The following is a 13687-nucleotide window of genomic DNA, read 5'->3' as shown; positions in this document are numbered from 1 at the left end:
GAACCTTGACCACCAAAAGCTATTGCTTCCAGGTTAGAAGTTGTTGCAGTCTTTGTGACAGAGAAAAAACATGTGAAAGACACTCCCAAGCTCTATTTACTACAGGTAGAGTTGCAGGGCGTAAGAAAATAGCTCAGATGCTCAAGTCATGTCAGAATCTTTATTGGAAAAAAAAAATCACAGCATCTCCATTATTATTCAAACACATTTAATAAACAAAGAGAAACAGTAGCAAAGGGCACTGACATGTGACGAACTGTACAAAACCTCAAGGTTTGCAGGCAAAACCTGAGGGTGAGGAGCCCACGGCCCAGCTGCGGAGGTCCGAGGAGCCAACCCCCACCCCCTTGTGGAAAACCCCCCTCCCCTCGGACCACTCAGTCACCCCTGAGAAAAATTGATTAAAAATGTGCAGAAACAAAGACACTTTTAAGAGGTTAGCTCCAACCTTGCTGCAACGGAACAATTGGCCACTGGGAAACTGGACCTGCTACTGGTCCCCAGGGGCTAGCTAATGTTTTAAAGGAAACCACCTCAAGAGATGCAAATCACCCAGGTAAATACCCATCCTATCATTTGCTCCTCTCTTTTCATTTACTGCCTTCTGCAGGGGAAACAGGGTTCTTACTTATTTTCCAGCTTTTAGTTTAGGAGATAATGTTTGGACAGAGATAAAGGCAAATGGAAGGAAAAGCCCTGTTGCTAATAAAGGCAGAGATAAAACTGGTGCAGAAAATGGAAGCCAGTTCTTGAGATTAACAGGGCCTGGAAGTGACCTGTCCTTGTGGGGAAAGAATATCACAAATGGATGAGCTAGAATGGTGTCTTGCCGTAGCTGGATTTCAAGCCCTTATACAAGGAAAGCCAATAGCTTTTCCAATCCCTAATACTGTTTCTATCTCCAGCTAAACAGCTCACCACTCCAGGGAGGGTCCCAATGAATTTGATTACTTTAGTTGAGAATACTTAACAAGGAAAGGTAGGGAGAAGGCAATTGTGTTCCAGTGAAGAACTTAAAATCCACTGAAAAACTCTCACTAGTTGTCAGCAGCAAGTGGAGTATATAGGATAGGACTACCCCATTTATTAGGCAGAAACACTGCTTCTCAGAGAAGTTTAACTGCAATCCCCCTGTAATGCATTGCATCAAGCCAGTTACGGCTCATCTCACAATCTGGTTTTCCTCCAGATTCCAATGGAGCCATTCCCATTGGCACAATATGGGCAACAGAATGAGTCTTATTTATCCAGTCTGTTATCCTGACATCAGGCACTCCTCTAATGGGGCTTCCCCATGCATGGTGTTTTTTGGTGACTATAAAATAAAGCAATGAGGTATTCATTTTGATTAACTAAAGCTACACAGTAAGGTCTCCTTCCAAGCAAACCTAACACTGCTACGTGCCCAGCAAGGTGGGGAATGAGTTGGGTTAGGCCATGTTGGAAATGGCAGCTACTCTTGGCATTGTCAGCCTGTTTTTCTTTCAACTAGTTCATAGCACCACTGCCCACTCTCGCCTCCTCCCTGAGAACGAGAGATTATGAGGGTATATGTGAATGCTATATATATAAATATATATCTGCAGTTCTTATACTTCCTCGCAGCACATACACACCCGATTATTTATCAGTTGTGGACATACACTGACAACAGCTGAAGGTACAAGATAGGGGTTTATGTACACATCACAGTGTTAGTTAGATCCAGCCAAGACGTACAGTCTAATCATGCCAATACCAACACATTATAAACAGGAAGGGCAGGGCAGGACTGGAATGTTGGTTTACTTCAACACAATATGGGGCCAGTTGAGTCTCAGCAGCCACCGACTGACCTCAAGACCTTTGGTACAGTCTTCTTGTAAAAGAGACTGAACTAGGACATGTTATTCAAACCCTTAACCTACCAAAACTTCTCTGGAGGTGCATTGTGGGAAGCTCAGTGATATATACACATACAAACTGAAGAACGATGGAGGATGTGGGGCAGGGGGGAATTAAGTGCCAAACTTGATTTAAACTCCATGCATTTTATCCACGATGGGGCCTTTAATGTCCCCATCAAAACTTCACGCACTGTCCTTCTACCCCACCCTTTTCACTTTTAAGGAAGAAATAGAACGAGAAGCCTCATCAACTCACACTATAAAACATAAAGAAGACACAGTGAATGCAATTCCTTGGTGGAAAATTCCAAACACATCAATTTGTATATAAGGGGTCTTCGGATTGTAAGCGGAGAGCTTTGATTATTGCCAAGGGACACCAAAGCATTTCAATTTTTCTGAAATTTTGGTTCGGTATGTTTTGGGGCTTATCTCAAAGGCCCAGAAGTCAAGATGACTCACAAGGAACAAAGCCAGGATACGGAGGGGAGGTACCATGCAGCAAATGCTTAAGGGATTCCCATTTACCAACAACTAGGAGGGGATATTTCACTGATTAGGGATGGCACAAGTTCACTGACAAGATCAGTGAGTCCCATTTGGCTAAGATCAGAAGAGAGGCACAACATTTTCACGTCCATTCAAGGCATTCCAAAGGAAAAAAAAAACATTACAGAAGTTCACACACCACTTTGGACAAGAAAAAAAAAATCACAACAGTTTGGCAACTTTCATCACCACCCCTCCCCACCCCCCGCAATACCACTTAGTTATTTTGGGTAAGATAATACAATAAAAGGAGGTGGAGGATTGAAAGTGCAGAATCACCATGTGTAAATAAGGGACCCTCCGTCCCTGAATGTATTGGATAAAGAGTTGTTAAAGCCTACCAAAGTAACTAAGAGTACAAAGAAAACCTGCTTTTAATGCAGGACGAACAAGGGGGTCTTTTCATGCTGCTGAATACAAGACAAGGCAAAGCTGAACTTGGCAGGGACAAATCCTCCAGATCAAAGAGCAACTTTAAAGTTAGTCAAGGGACTATACTCCAGGCTCTGGCAGGAAAAAAAGGGACATAAGCCCCATTGCCACGCTCCTCTGACATTTAAGAGATAGTAGAAATGGATTTGAAATTTGCAGAAATAGCATATTTTTAAAGATGTGTGAATGGCGATGACCAAACCACACTGCGAGAAATGCTCAGAGCTTATATTTTAGTGTTATCTGAAGAAAAACCCTTCAGCCAAGGCCCCATGGTAAACATAACCCCACCAACTCCCAAATTAAAAATTGCCCATCTAACAGGTATCTGAGTCAGTAACGGATCCAAAACAAAAATAAAAAAGTTTTTTTTTTTTTGCCGGGGGGAGGGGCAGGAATGTTCTTGGTTTAGACATTTTCTTTCAAATGTATTTTGATCAGATCTGGGAAAGCGTGTTACAAATTTCTTTAAAAAATGACACCATTAAACCAAACCAAACCAGTACGGGCCACATGATCTCCTGCAATGATTTTGCAAAGTTTTTTGCAGATAAAGTCGCTCAGATTCGGGAAGAGGTAGACGCCACCGTGGGAGCAGGGCCGGGGCGGGAGAGTGCTAGAGTCCTGTCTAGTCAAATTGCATGGGATCAATTCCAATCTGTTACCACCGAGGATGTGGACAGGCTGCTTGGACGAGTGAAACCAACCACCTGTCTCCTTGATCCTTGCCCATCCTGGCTTATAAAAGCTAGCCGGGAAGGACTGGGTGATGGGCTTCGTGAGGTGGTGAATGCTTCCCTCCGTGAGGGAGCCTTCCCAGACCCACTGAAAGAGGCGGTTATCAAACCGCTTCTTAAAAAACCATCTTTAGATGCGGCCACGATGGCCAACTATCGCCCAGTCTCAAATCTTCCATTCTTGGGCAAGGTGATTGAGCGAGTGGTTGCTGAACAACTCCAGGCACGCCTGGAAGAAGCGGACCATTTGGATCCCTTCCAGTCGGGATTCAGGCCTCATCATGGGACTGAAACTGCCTTGGTCGCACTGGTTGATGATCTCCGGCGGGCCAGGGACAAAGGTGAGAGCTGTTTCCTGGTTCTGCTGGATCTCTCAGCGGCGTTTGATACCATCGACCATAACATCCTCCTGGACCGTCTTGAGGGGCTGGGAGCTGGGGGCACTGTCATACAGTGGTTCCGCTCCTTCCTCCTGGGCCGTGTTCAGAAAGTGGTGGTGGGGGATGAGTGTTCAGACCCCTGGGCTCTCACTTGTGGGGTGCCTCAGGGTTCTGTCCTCTCCCCCATGCTTTTCAACATCTACATGCAGCCGCTGGGAGAGATCATCAGGGGGTTTGGGCTGGGTGTTCATCAGTATGCGGATGATACCCAGCTCTACCTCTCTTTCAAATCAGAACCAGTGAAGGCGGTGACAGTCCTGTGTGAGTGTCTGGAGGCGGTTGGAGGATGGATGGCGGCTAACAGATTGAGATTGAATCCTGACAAGACAGAAGTACTGTTTCTGGGGGACAGGAGGCGGGCAGGTGTGGAGGACTCCCTGGTCCTGAATGGGGTACCTGTGCCCCTGAAGGACCAGGTGTGCAGCCTGGGAGTCATTTTGGACTCACAGCTGTCCATGGAGGCACAAGTTAAATCCGTGTCCAGGGCAGCTGTGTACCAGCTCCATCTGGTACGCAGGCTGAGACCCTATCTGCCTGTGGACTGCCTCGCCAGAGTGGTGCATGCTCTGGTTATCTCCCGCTTGGACTACTGCAATGCACTCTACGTGGGGCTACCTTTGAAGGTGACCCGGAAACTACAACTAATCCAGAACGCAGCAGCCAGACTGGTGACAGGGAGCGGCCGCCGAGACCATATAACACCGGTCTTGAAAGACCTACATTGGCTCCCAGTACGTTTCCGAGCACAATTCAAAGTGTTGGTGCTGACCTTTAAAGCCCTAAACGGCCTCGGTCCAGTATACCTGAAGGAGCGTCTCCACCCCCATCATTCTACCCGGACACTGAGGTCCAGCACCGAGGGCCTTCTGGCGGTTCCCTCACTGCGAGAAGTCAAGTTACAGGGAACCAGGCAGAGGGCCTTCTCGGTAGTGGCGCCCTCCCTGTGGAATGCCCTCCCACCAGATGTCAAAGAGAACAACAACTACCAGACTTTTAGAAGACATCTGAAGGCAGCCCTGTTTAGGGATGCTTTTAATGTTTGATGTATCATAGTATTTTAATATTCTTTTGGAAGCCGCCCAGAGTGGCTGGGGAGGCCCAGCCAGATGGGCGGGGTATAAATAATAAATTATTATTATTATTATTATTATTAAACTCCTCAGTCATTAGTCCAGACCATTGATGCCTGGGATATCTTAAAAGAGCCCAGGAATCTGGGCATCCCTCACTTTTAGCCCTCTCTAAAGAGAGCCAAAAACACAATTAAATAAAACTAAAAATAAATCACATCAGTGCCAAGACAGAAATAAAAAGAAACAGAGTTAGTGGAGTAAAGGGGGCTATCTGGCTGGAAGATTCTCTTCTTTCTTCATCTTCTGTAACTGGAGTGTGATGAGCCTTTGGTTTTCACCAGGATTAATTTTCTACTGGCAGGACAGGCTCAGCTTTGCTTTGTGTTAGTTTGATTACTGTACAAAAGCAAGGTTGGACTGCAGGAAAAATGCTCTGCCCAGCTAGATTGCCCTTTTGACATCTGGGAGTTTTAAAGTATTAGATGCTTAGATTACATCCGTGATCCTCGTTCCTGAAGAATCTGTGGGGAGAGAAGCACCAAGACAACAGCAGTTAGCTAGAATTTACATGATTAGAACTTATTGCAACAGAGGGGGAAAGAAACAGAAGGAAAAATCTGAACTTTGTACCATAGTACTTAGCACCTGGCTTCTCACCCAGGGTATTATAGGGAAAAGTTATTAACTACAGGAAACTAAATACAGCGGTGCCCCGCAAGACGAACGCCTCGCAAGACGGAAAACCCACTAGACGAAAGGGTTTTCTGTTTTGGAGGCGCTTCGCAAAATGAATTTCCCTATGGGCTTGCTTCGGAAGACGAAAATGTCTTGCGAGTTCCTGCGGGGTTTTTTCCCTCCCCCCCCTTTTCCTAAGCCGCTAAGCCGCTTATCAGCTGATCCGCTGATAAGCCGCATAACAGCTGATCGCTAAAAGCCGCTAAACCGCTAATAGCGCTAAGCTGTCAATGGGCTTGCTTCGCAAGACGAAAAAACCGCTATACGAAGAGCCTCATGGAACGGATTAATTTCCTCTTGCGAGGCACCACTGTACTCTACAAAATAAATCCTTAGCTGGTTAGGTTCTTTGTTATTGCTAAACTGAATTATTTAGCTCCATGCTAAAATATTTGACTTTTGAGGCACACTTGGGCTGTGCTTTGGCAGCTGGTTCTGTCTAATAATACATGTACAGTTTTGTTTTGTAGGCACCTTTGGTATTGATACATATTGGCCCTTCCAGCTCACTACTTGTGCTACACATTAGTAGATTTCATCATCAGTTTTAAGCTTCTGTTTCATGGATTAAACTGCTGGGAATAGTTGGACTATATCAGCTTTTAAGTTGTTCTAACACTACAGCATTGTGTGGCTTGTGAATATTTGTGGATGCAGTCACATAGAAAGCTGCCATATAACAACAGTTGGTCCATTAGCTCTGTGCTGCCTACACTGACTGGCAGCAACTCGCCAGTTTCAGGCACGATTCTCTCCCAGCCCTACCTGGAAGGGGTGGGGATTGAACCTGGGACTGAGCTATAACCCATCCCTTATCTTAACCCCCAGTTTCTCTCGATCTCCCTTCATTTTTCAGATCAATGTAAGATTTAGTGACAGAGTTCTACAGGTTGAATCCAATGGTGTCTGTCAGCTGACAGCAAAGGTTCCATCAATGGAATGGGGAGAGAAGCCATTTTCAGCAATACCTCTGCAGTCTCCTTATTGCCCCCCACCAAAAAACCTCCACAATATTCTAGAGGGTCCCTCCAACCCTCTTGAGCAGATGTAGAATATGTGCTTAGAGGACTGTGGGTGGAAGGAGGAACTACTGAAAATTACTCCCCTCCCTGTTCCATGGATGGAAGCCTTATTGTCAAATAGGCACCATTAGATACAACCATATAGCACAAATATATTCAGAAATGTTAACATGGTCCTTGCCAACTCCTTTATGCAGCACTACATTACGTATGGGAGACATGTTCTGTGCAAATTTGCAGTGGTGACAGTGCTAAAGAGAAGACCAGACTCTCTGAACCTGCAATCCTATACATACTTATCTGGAGTAACCCCACTGATACCAACAAGATTTACTTCTTAGCAGACATTGAACTGAAAGATTAAAAGCTCCCAGAGACTCTTTCAGAAACTTTACGGAAGATGGAAGCAGGGAGAGGAAGTGTTTCTAAAGATTACCATTAGGAGAACATACTGAAAGCTCGACAGCTTCTTTACCAGATATTTTCAGAATTAACTGACCAATACACTAGGAAATATCTACCACCACCTTTGTACATTTTTGCCTCCCTCATTTCAGTGGCTTATTGTTATACTTCCACAATTTCTAATTGTAGGGTATTGCATTTATCTTGGACTTTTATGTTGTGAACCACCCTGAGATCTAAAGGTACAGGGCAGTATACAAATTATTATTATTATTATTATTGACAAAACTCTGACTAACAGGAACTATACACCTTGCAACATCAAAAGCAAGCTGCCTTCTGTATTTATTCCATTCTGTATTCAGAAACATTAATGTGATCCTCAAGGAATTCAATCGCAAGCAGGTTCCTCACCTTTGCTTTCTCACTAGGCTCTATCACTATGCCATTGGTAGAGTTATTGAGCTCTCTGGACACAACACATAGAAATTCTGCTTGGTCTTCATTTCCATAGTTATAAGAAGATCCAATACTGATTAGCTAATGAAATAAAAACAAGAGAATGTAAAAGTTAGAAGCAGCAATAAACAAGGAATAGTATAGAATTAGCCTTAAAATACTAGGCTAAAATGGGTTGGGGTTCTCCAGATGTTGTTGCACTCCTGTTCCTATCATTCACAGATAGTATAACAAATGGCCAGTTGTGATGAAAAATGTAGTTCAGCAACATGTATAAAGATACAGGATTCCCATCACTGAACTAAAATATGATCTTGGTCTGTATCTAGTCTCTCACAGTGACCAAATACAGATCTGTAGGAGAAAGCATTAAAGAGTACAAGACAGAGCACTCTGCACCTTTATATTCCTTCTTAACTTTTAGAAGGTTTAAGGACACATTCATACTTTAGTCTGAGCCCCCAAAATGCTGTGATTCACAAAACCAACAAGCAATCCATGTGTATTTTCTGTCAAGCTATTGCGCTCCTTGTTATTACTTAAAATTCCACCAGTGCCATTTTAAAATATACGCACTAATATTTTTTCCCAAAAAATGAAAAAGGCCACAGATGCATCTAGGAAACACCAAACAAGGAAATGAAGAATTTAGGACTGAGTTGTATCCAACTAAATTACTGTGTGTGCATGCAGAATGACTTCTGCAAGTGCGATAGAACTGGACTTTTACTGGTTTATTTAAAAGCATTTCTAGGCAGCTTAATATTTTTAAAAACCTTTAGCATTATGGAAAAGTAGCAAAAAACAGTATTATAAAAACAGATAGAGAATACAGGGACTAATGCTGGTTGTTTAGCCTATAAGGATTACTTGAGTTGAACAAACGAGCGTCCAAGATGGGAAAAAATGATAGTCACCAGCTCATCAGTATGATGACTTTCATACTTGCAAGTGAAGCTCTACAGTACCCCAAATCAGGATTGTGGGAAGCTGCCATCCATAAATACCCCAAACAATGCATTTTCTTAGGCAAAAAAACTGAAGTCCTACAGAGCCCCCTAATGATGGTTCGATATAATAAAAAAGAATCCCTCCTCATTAAGAGGAAATTGAACTGACCAGAATGCATAAAACCAGAAGTAAATAAAAAACCAATAACCTAACAAGATTGGAAGCATTAATCAAAGGACATTCTGCTACAGTCTCTCATAGCAAAACACTGGGCCCAGTAAGTTGTGCACTTATGAGCGCAAGATTAGCATCAGTCAACAGTTTCAAGGCTGACAGCATTTATCAACTAAAGTGAAGAGTGAGGAAGGGTAATTGGCAGAGGCTTGTAATCAGATTTCCCTAGAAGATAATCAGCAATTATCTGTTAGAGGCTCAGTGATCAGACTTCTCTCCAGGCACCAGCAGACTAGGCACAATTTTTGTTCCATGAGAAGACCCATATTCTCTAGATTCTAAAAAGGTGAAAGGAGAACCCACTAAAGCATTCATTATTCACTAAGCTGTTGACAGCCCCTTCCTATCAATAACAAATAATAGAGGGGGAAGATTAGCCATTTTATAAGCCTTGTGAATTGGGCCCCTTCTTCCGGATAGGGAAGTATTCTTTAGCACTGGATACCTGTTCAAATTTCCATCCATCAGACATAGTGGACACCATCTGGGTGAGCTCTTCCTCTTGGCACTGCAGGACTCTGTAAACATGCTTGACAGGTCCCTGGGACACAAAAGGGAACCAAACAATAAGTTAGAAATTAACATTGTGGCTTTGCAAAGTAGTGGTAGCTTGTTTAAAGAGGCTTAGCTTCAAGGAAATTAGTGTGTCATAGGTCCTTGCTGATTCCTGAGAACACACACCACTATAAATGTTTCAAAAGGACATTTAATGCTTTTCCCAACCATCAAAAAAGACATTTGGCAAGTTTTGCTGAAAATCTGGGAGCCAGAAATAACCCCGGGGATGTAGGTGTATAGAAGTGTAGGTATGGAGATAGTCAGGATACATTGCATCAAACACTAATGCATATAGGGACGGGATAAAGGCATTATGGCAACAGACTGCTACAAAGGGCTCAAATGAAAGTACAGTAATATAGTGCCTCTGGGAATGATAGAAAAGTGACCCTGACTGCCTTTCTCTTCAGCGTTTTTAACTTGGCATACCTGTAATAGTCAGCGTGTATCCCACTCAGCATGTAAACCACACCCCTACAAATTTTCAAACAGGTTTTGAATTCACATCTGTTCTCTGCTGCTTTTATGAAGTGATTTGTATGCAGGCAATTAATGTTCATAATGTGTTTTACAGCTGTGCTGACTGGATTGTTTGAGTTGCTGTAAAACAAAAAGCTTCAAACTGTGATTGTATTCTTCTACATGACGCTTGCCACTTTGTGATGAGGTTCTTCCAAAAAGCAGGATACAAATCCATTAAATATAAATAAATGAATAAATATTGTGACAGATGAGGGAGCATTCTTTGCTGTCCCTTCCCCCGCATTTCCCAGCAGTTCATGAAGGATTTAGGTGAGCAAAGAGCTGCTTTGTCTCCCTTTCTGTCAGCTCCTGCAAAGGTCCAGCAGGAGCAGTGAGGTCCTTGTTGGCACCTCTGGCAAAAGCCCAGCACAAGGAAGAGAATACACCTCTCTTTTCCTCCATCAAGAACTTGGGACAAGAAAGGATGTGTGGCTTCTTTCCCTTCTTGCTGGGCTTTTGCAGACTGAAACAGCACTGAAGCGCTGCTTGGGTTTTCTGCAAAAGCCCATCATAGCAGCAAAGAAACCCAGCCCCCTTCTCCAAAGTGTATGTCACAGGGAAAGAGTAGCAGTTGACCACAACCACAAATAAGGGAAGGCTAAGCACAGATTTGCCCTTGATTCCAGTTACAAAAATCCCCCCTTCTATTTTCTTTAACATGCATTACTTGAGAAGTTCTGCTTTCATTGTCCCGTATTCGCTCCTTCACCAACCGCACTAGAGATGCAATGTTGTAAAACTCAGCTTCTTCCAGCACACCTAGGAATGAGAAGGGGGTGCAGTTAGGAAGATTGTTAGCCTTAAAAAGGGAAGAATGCTAGAAGCAATATTGTGCTAACCCCAAAGTCTTCTGCGCAGATTACTGAAGCCTATGACACTGCAGAATTATTTTTTTGCAAACTGTATATATTTTAACCTAAATAATTAATCTGCAGGTCAACAAACGTTATACTACCAGAATCTCAATTTGCAAGAGCAAAAACAAAGGCAAAAATTAGGAAAAAATGTGACCACAAACAGCTGCAAACACTTCTATTTCATGAAGAGCAGAAAACTAGAACTTGGGGGTTCATGAAGATGTGTTCCCTCCATTTGAAGCTCTTCACAAAAAGGAGCTTGCTTTTGCAGACCACACTTCAATGAAAAACAACAAGTTAATACAAAATGCCACTGGTGTTTATTAACAGAATGCCTTGTATGAGATAGTTGCATCAGAATAATGTGCCTCCATGAATAAAGCTGGTTTTGTACACCTCCTCCATAGGTCAATCTAAAATAAACCACAATCTTATGACACAGAAAGATGCTGACCAAGGCCTCGCTCAGTCACAGGAGTCAATGCACTCAAGACCATGGATTTCAATGGGCTTAAGTGCAGTAGCTCTGGGCTGAAATGTGGCCAACATCCATTAAGCTTCCCTCTGATTTTCAAGGATATAGATTGATTTTTACCTTGCCCAAGTCAGACAAAGCACCGCAATCTCCATTTCTTACCTTCTTCTGCCAATTCCTTGTTTATTATGAGTTTTCCATGCCGGAGGTAGTTCAGGATTGGACCAAAATATGTGGGATCCCTATCAATGAGATATGCCCCCGTTTCATCCTGTTAGAGATACACCAGTGTCAGATTCTGATGCTAAAAAGGACAATTCAATGGAATGAAGACATTTGGCTGGGGGTGGAGGGGTGGGGACTAGTCTTACAAAGGCTGAGAATTTGGTCCTCTGCAAAGAATTACCGTTCTCAGGAAAACCAGTGGGCTCTTTTAAACTAGTTGAATCATCCACAAAAGACAGAAGTTAGATTTAACATGTTGTCATGGTTATGGTGGAGACTATGGGTATCTTCTACTGAAGGAGTGGAGGTGGATGGGAAAACAGTGCTGGCAGGTTTCTAAACTCTGGCGTCAAAAGCTTTTTATGCCTACCTTTACTGTAAGATGACACCATGATATAATTTAAAAAGGTAGGGTACCACCTACATAAGGCGATTCCACCTAATCACTTAATCATACGCTTATTTACTTGAAATAAACTGTTCTTGCATCTATCAGCAGCATTCTCCTAAAAATCAGCAAGATCAGCTCCTGAATTGTCATGATATGACAATGACAAGCAGCAAAACCAAAAATGAGCACAACCCTAACTTTTGCAACTGAATTTTTAAGAAATACTTTTGCCAATCTAAACTGTCAGTCTAATCCAAACTGAGTTCTATTATGTGTCAAGCAAACATCAACTCAGATCACTCTTTAGTAATGGTAAAAAAGAAAAGAAAAAACGAGTCTGCTGAACACAAGTGGTGCAGTGCAATCAATTCCTTTGACTACGTGCTCAGATGTTTTGTTTGTTTGTTTAAGATCACCAAGGAAGCTATAAATGAGAAACAGAGCTTACCCATTCTCACTATGATTTAATTATTCTGGGAAATGGCTTTTGTTCTATTCTAAAAATGTATTTTACAGAGCGCTCAGAATCTTCCACAGTATTTAAACACTCTCAGCAATTATCTGCTGAAAGAAACCACCCTATTCACAAGTATTTCACTTTGCACACAAGATTAAAGCTTTTCAGTTTCCTTATTTCCCTAAAACAAAAACAGAGGCCATACTATTGATGAATAAGAGTACAGCACCTGTGTAATGACTGCATAGTTAATATATTGAAATTACTACTTACAGGGAAGTGTTGGATCAACACAGAAACCACTAGAGGGGCTATAAACTGTCACTGAAGTGGGCAGGCACCCCACTGCCACACGCAATGGGAGCAATGCCCCTTTTGTGTGGATCCCTTTTTTTTTGCTAAGGAGTTCCCATCAAGGCTTTGCTTAGCTTTGATGTCTGCAAAAACACACCCTGCAAAGTATCCTGGGAACTGTGGCTTGCTAAGGGTGCTGAGAACCGTAGCTCTGTGAGGGGTAACCTCTAGTTCCCAGGATTCGGGTGGGGTGGGGGACTGCTTTAAATGTATTGGGTGAAGGAGGTTTAAATGCGTGGAAACAAGCCTATTATTCCAGTGACCGCAGACGAGACGGAGGGCATGAGGGCTACCGGGGTGCGGAGAACATGCCGTCGTTCTAGGAAAGCGTCCCAGGAGGGGCCGGGCGGTTAAGGAAGAAAGAGGTCAGCGCTGCCACTCCACATGGACCCACCGGACTCACCTTGTCGGAGCCCAGTTCGGGCCCCTCCTGGCAGCAGAGGCGGCAGAGGAAGGACTTGGGCTCTCGGCAGAGAGTCTGGCGGGTGCTCACGAAGTAGGTGCCGCCCACGTTGAGCCGGACCCACTTGGAGCCCCCGCTGCTGCTGCCGCTCCCGCCGCCCCCCGACCCGCTTCTCTCAGGCGCCGGCGGCTCCGGACTGCGCGGCGGGCAAGCGGGCGCCACGGCTGGACGGGGGCTGGGCGGCCCCGGCAGCGGGCTGGGAGTGCGGCCCCGCGGCGGCCCTTCTCCGGCCACCAGCTCCGCCATTCTGGGCTACGGTTTCTTCCCCTGGGCCTACGGCAGGCAGACGGGCAACGGTCGCTCCAGCTCAACGGCCAGGTCGGAGAAACTGGAGCTGCGCTCGGCGGGGCTCGGAAGCCATCACCCCAGTCCCTGCTGACAGGGAGAGCCGGACTTCCGGGAGGAAAGGTCACTTCCGGGTCACCAACCGTTCTCCGGGTGCAACAGCCGCCGGGGCCACTT

The 13687-nt window shown here is 44.2% G+C and overlaps 1 protein-coding gene and 1 long non-coding RNA gene across 2 annotated transcripts; one reads left to right on the top strand and one right to left on the bottom strand.

The window, feature by feature from the left end:
* Positions 1–84: 84 nt before the first annotated feature.
* LOC309335717 lies at positions 85–5349 on the top strand. The gene is made up of 2 exons (XR_014153655.1): positions 85–3369; positions 5208–5349. It is a non-coding gene; the product is annotated as an uncharacterized lncRNA (long non-coding RNA).
* On the bottom strand, positions 5221–13634 carry KCTD2 (potassium channel tetramerization domain containing 2). Its single transcript, XM_081850915.1, has 6 exons — positions 13166–13634; positions 11498–11606; positions 10671–10762; positions 9369–9464; positions 7694–7819; positions 5221–5638 (listed from the first exon to the last, which is right to left on the bottom strand). Exons 1-6 carry the CDS (start codon positions 13469–13471, stop codon positions 5609–5611), a joined length of 759 nt encoding a protein of 252 aa, XP_081707041.1. The 5' UTR covers positions 13472–13634; the 3' UTR covers positions 5221–5608.
* Between the last annotated feature and the right edge of the window lie 53 nt (positions 13635–13687).

This window comes from Podarcis erhardii (assembly GCF_964252035.2).
Source record: "Podarcis erhardii genome assembly, chromosome: 2".
Classification (NCBI taxonomy): domain Eukaryota; kingdom Metazoa; phylum Chordata; class Lepidosauria; order Squamata; family Lacertidae; genus Podarcis; species Podarcis erhardii.
This window is presented reverse-complemented; position numbering and strand designations above follow the sequence as displayed.

Bases quoted from the DNA above. Each gene is read 5' to 3' on its own strand.
- KCTD2 (XM_081850915.1), bottom strand. From the start codon at position 13,471: ATGGCGGAGCTGGTGGCCGGAGAAGGGCCGCCGCGGGGCCGCACTCCC. The intron at 7,820-9,368 runs GTATCCAGTGCT...TTATTTCATTAG, and splicing joins ATGGATGGAAATTTGAACAG to CTAATCAGTATTGGATCTTC. The intron at 5,639-7,693 runs GTGAGGAACCTG...CTCTCCCCACAG, and splicing joins AGCCTAGTGAGAAAGCAAAG to ATTCTTCAGGAACGAGGATC.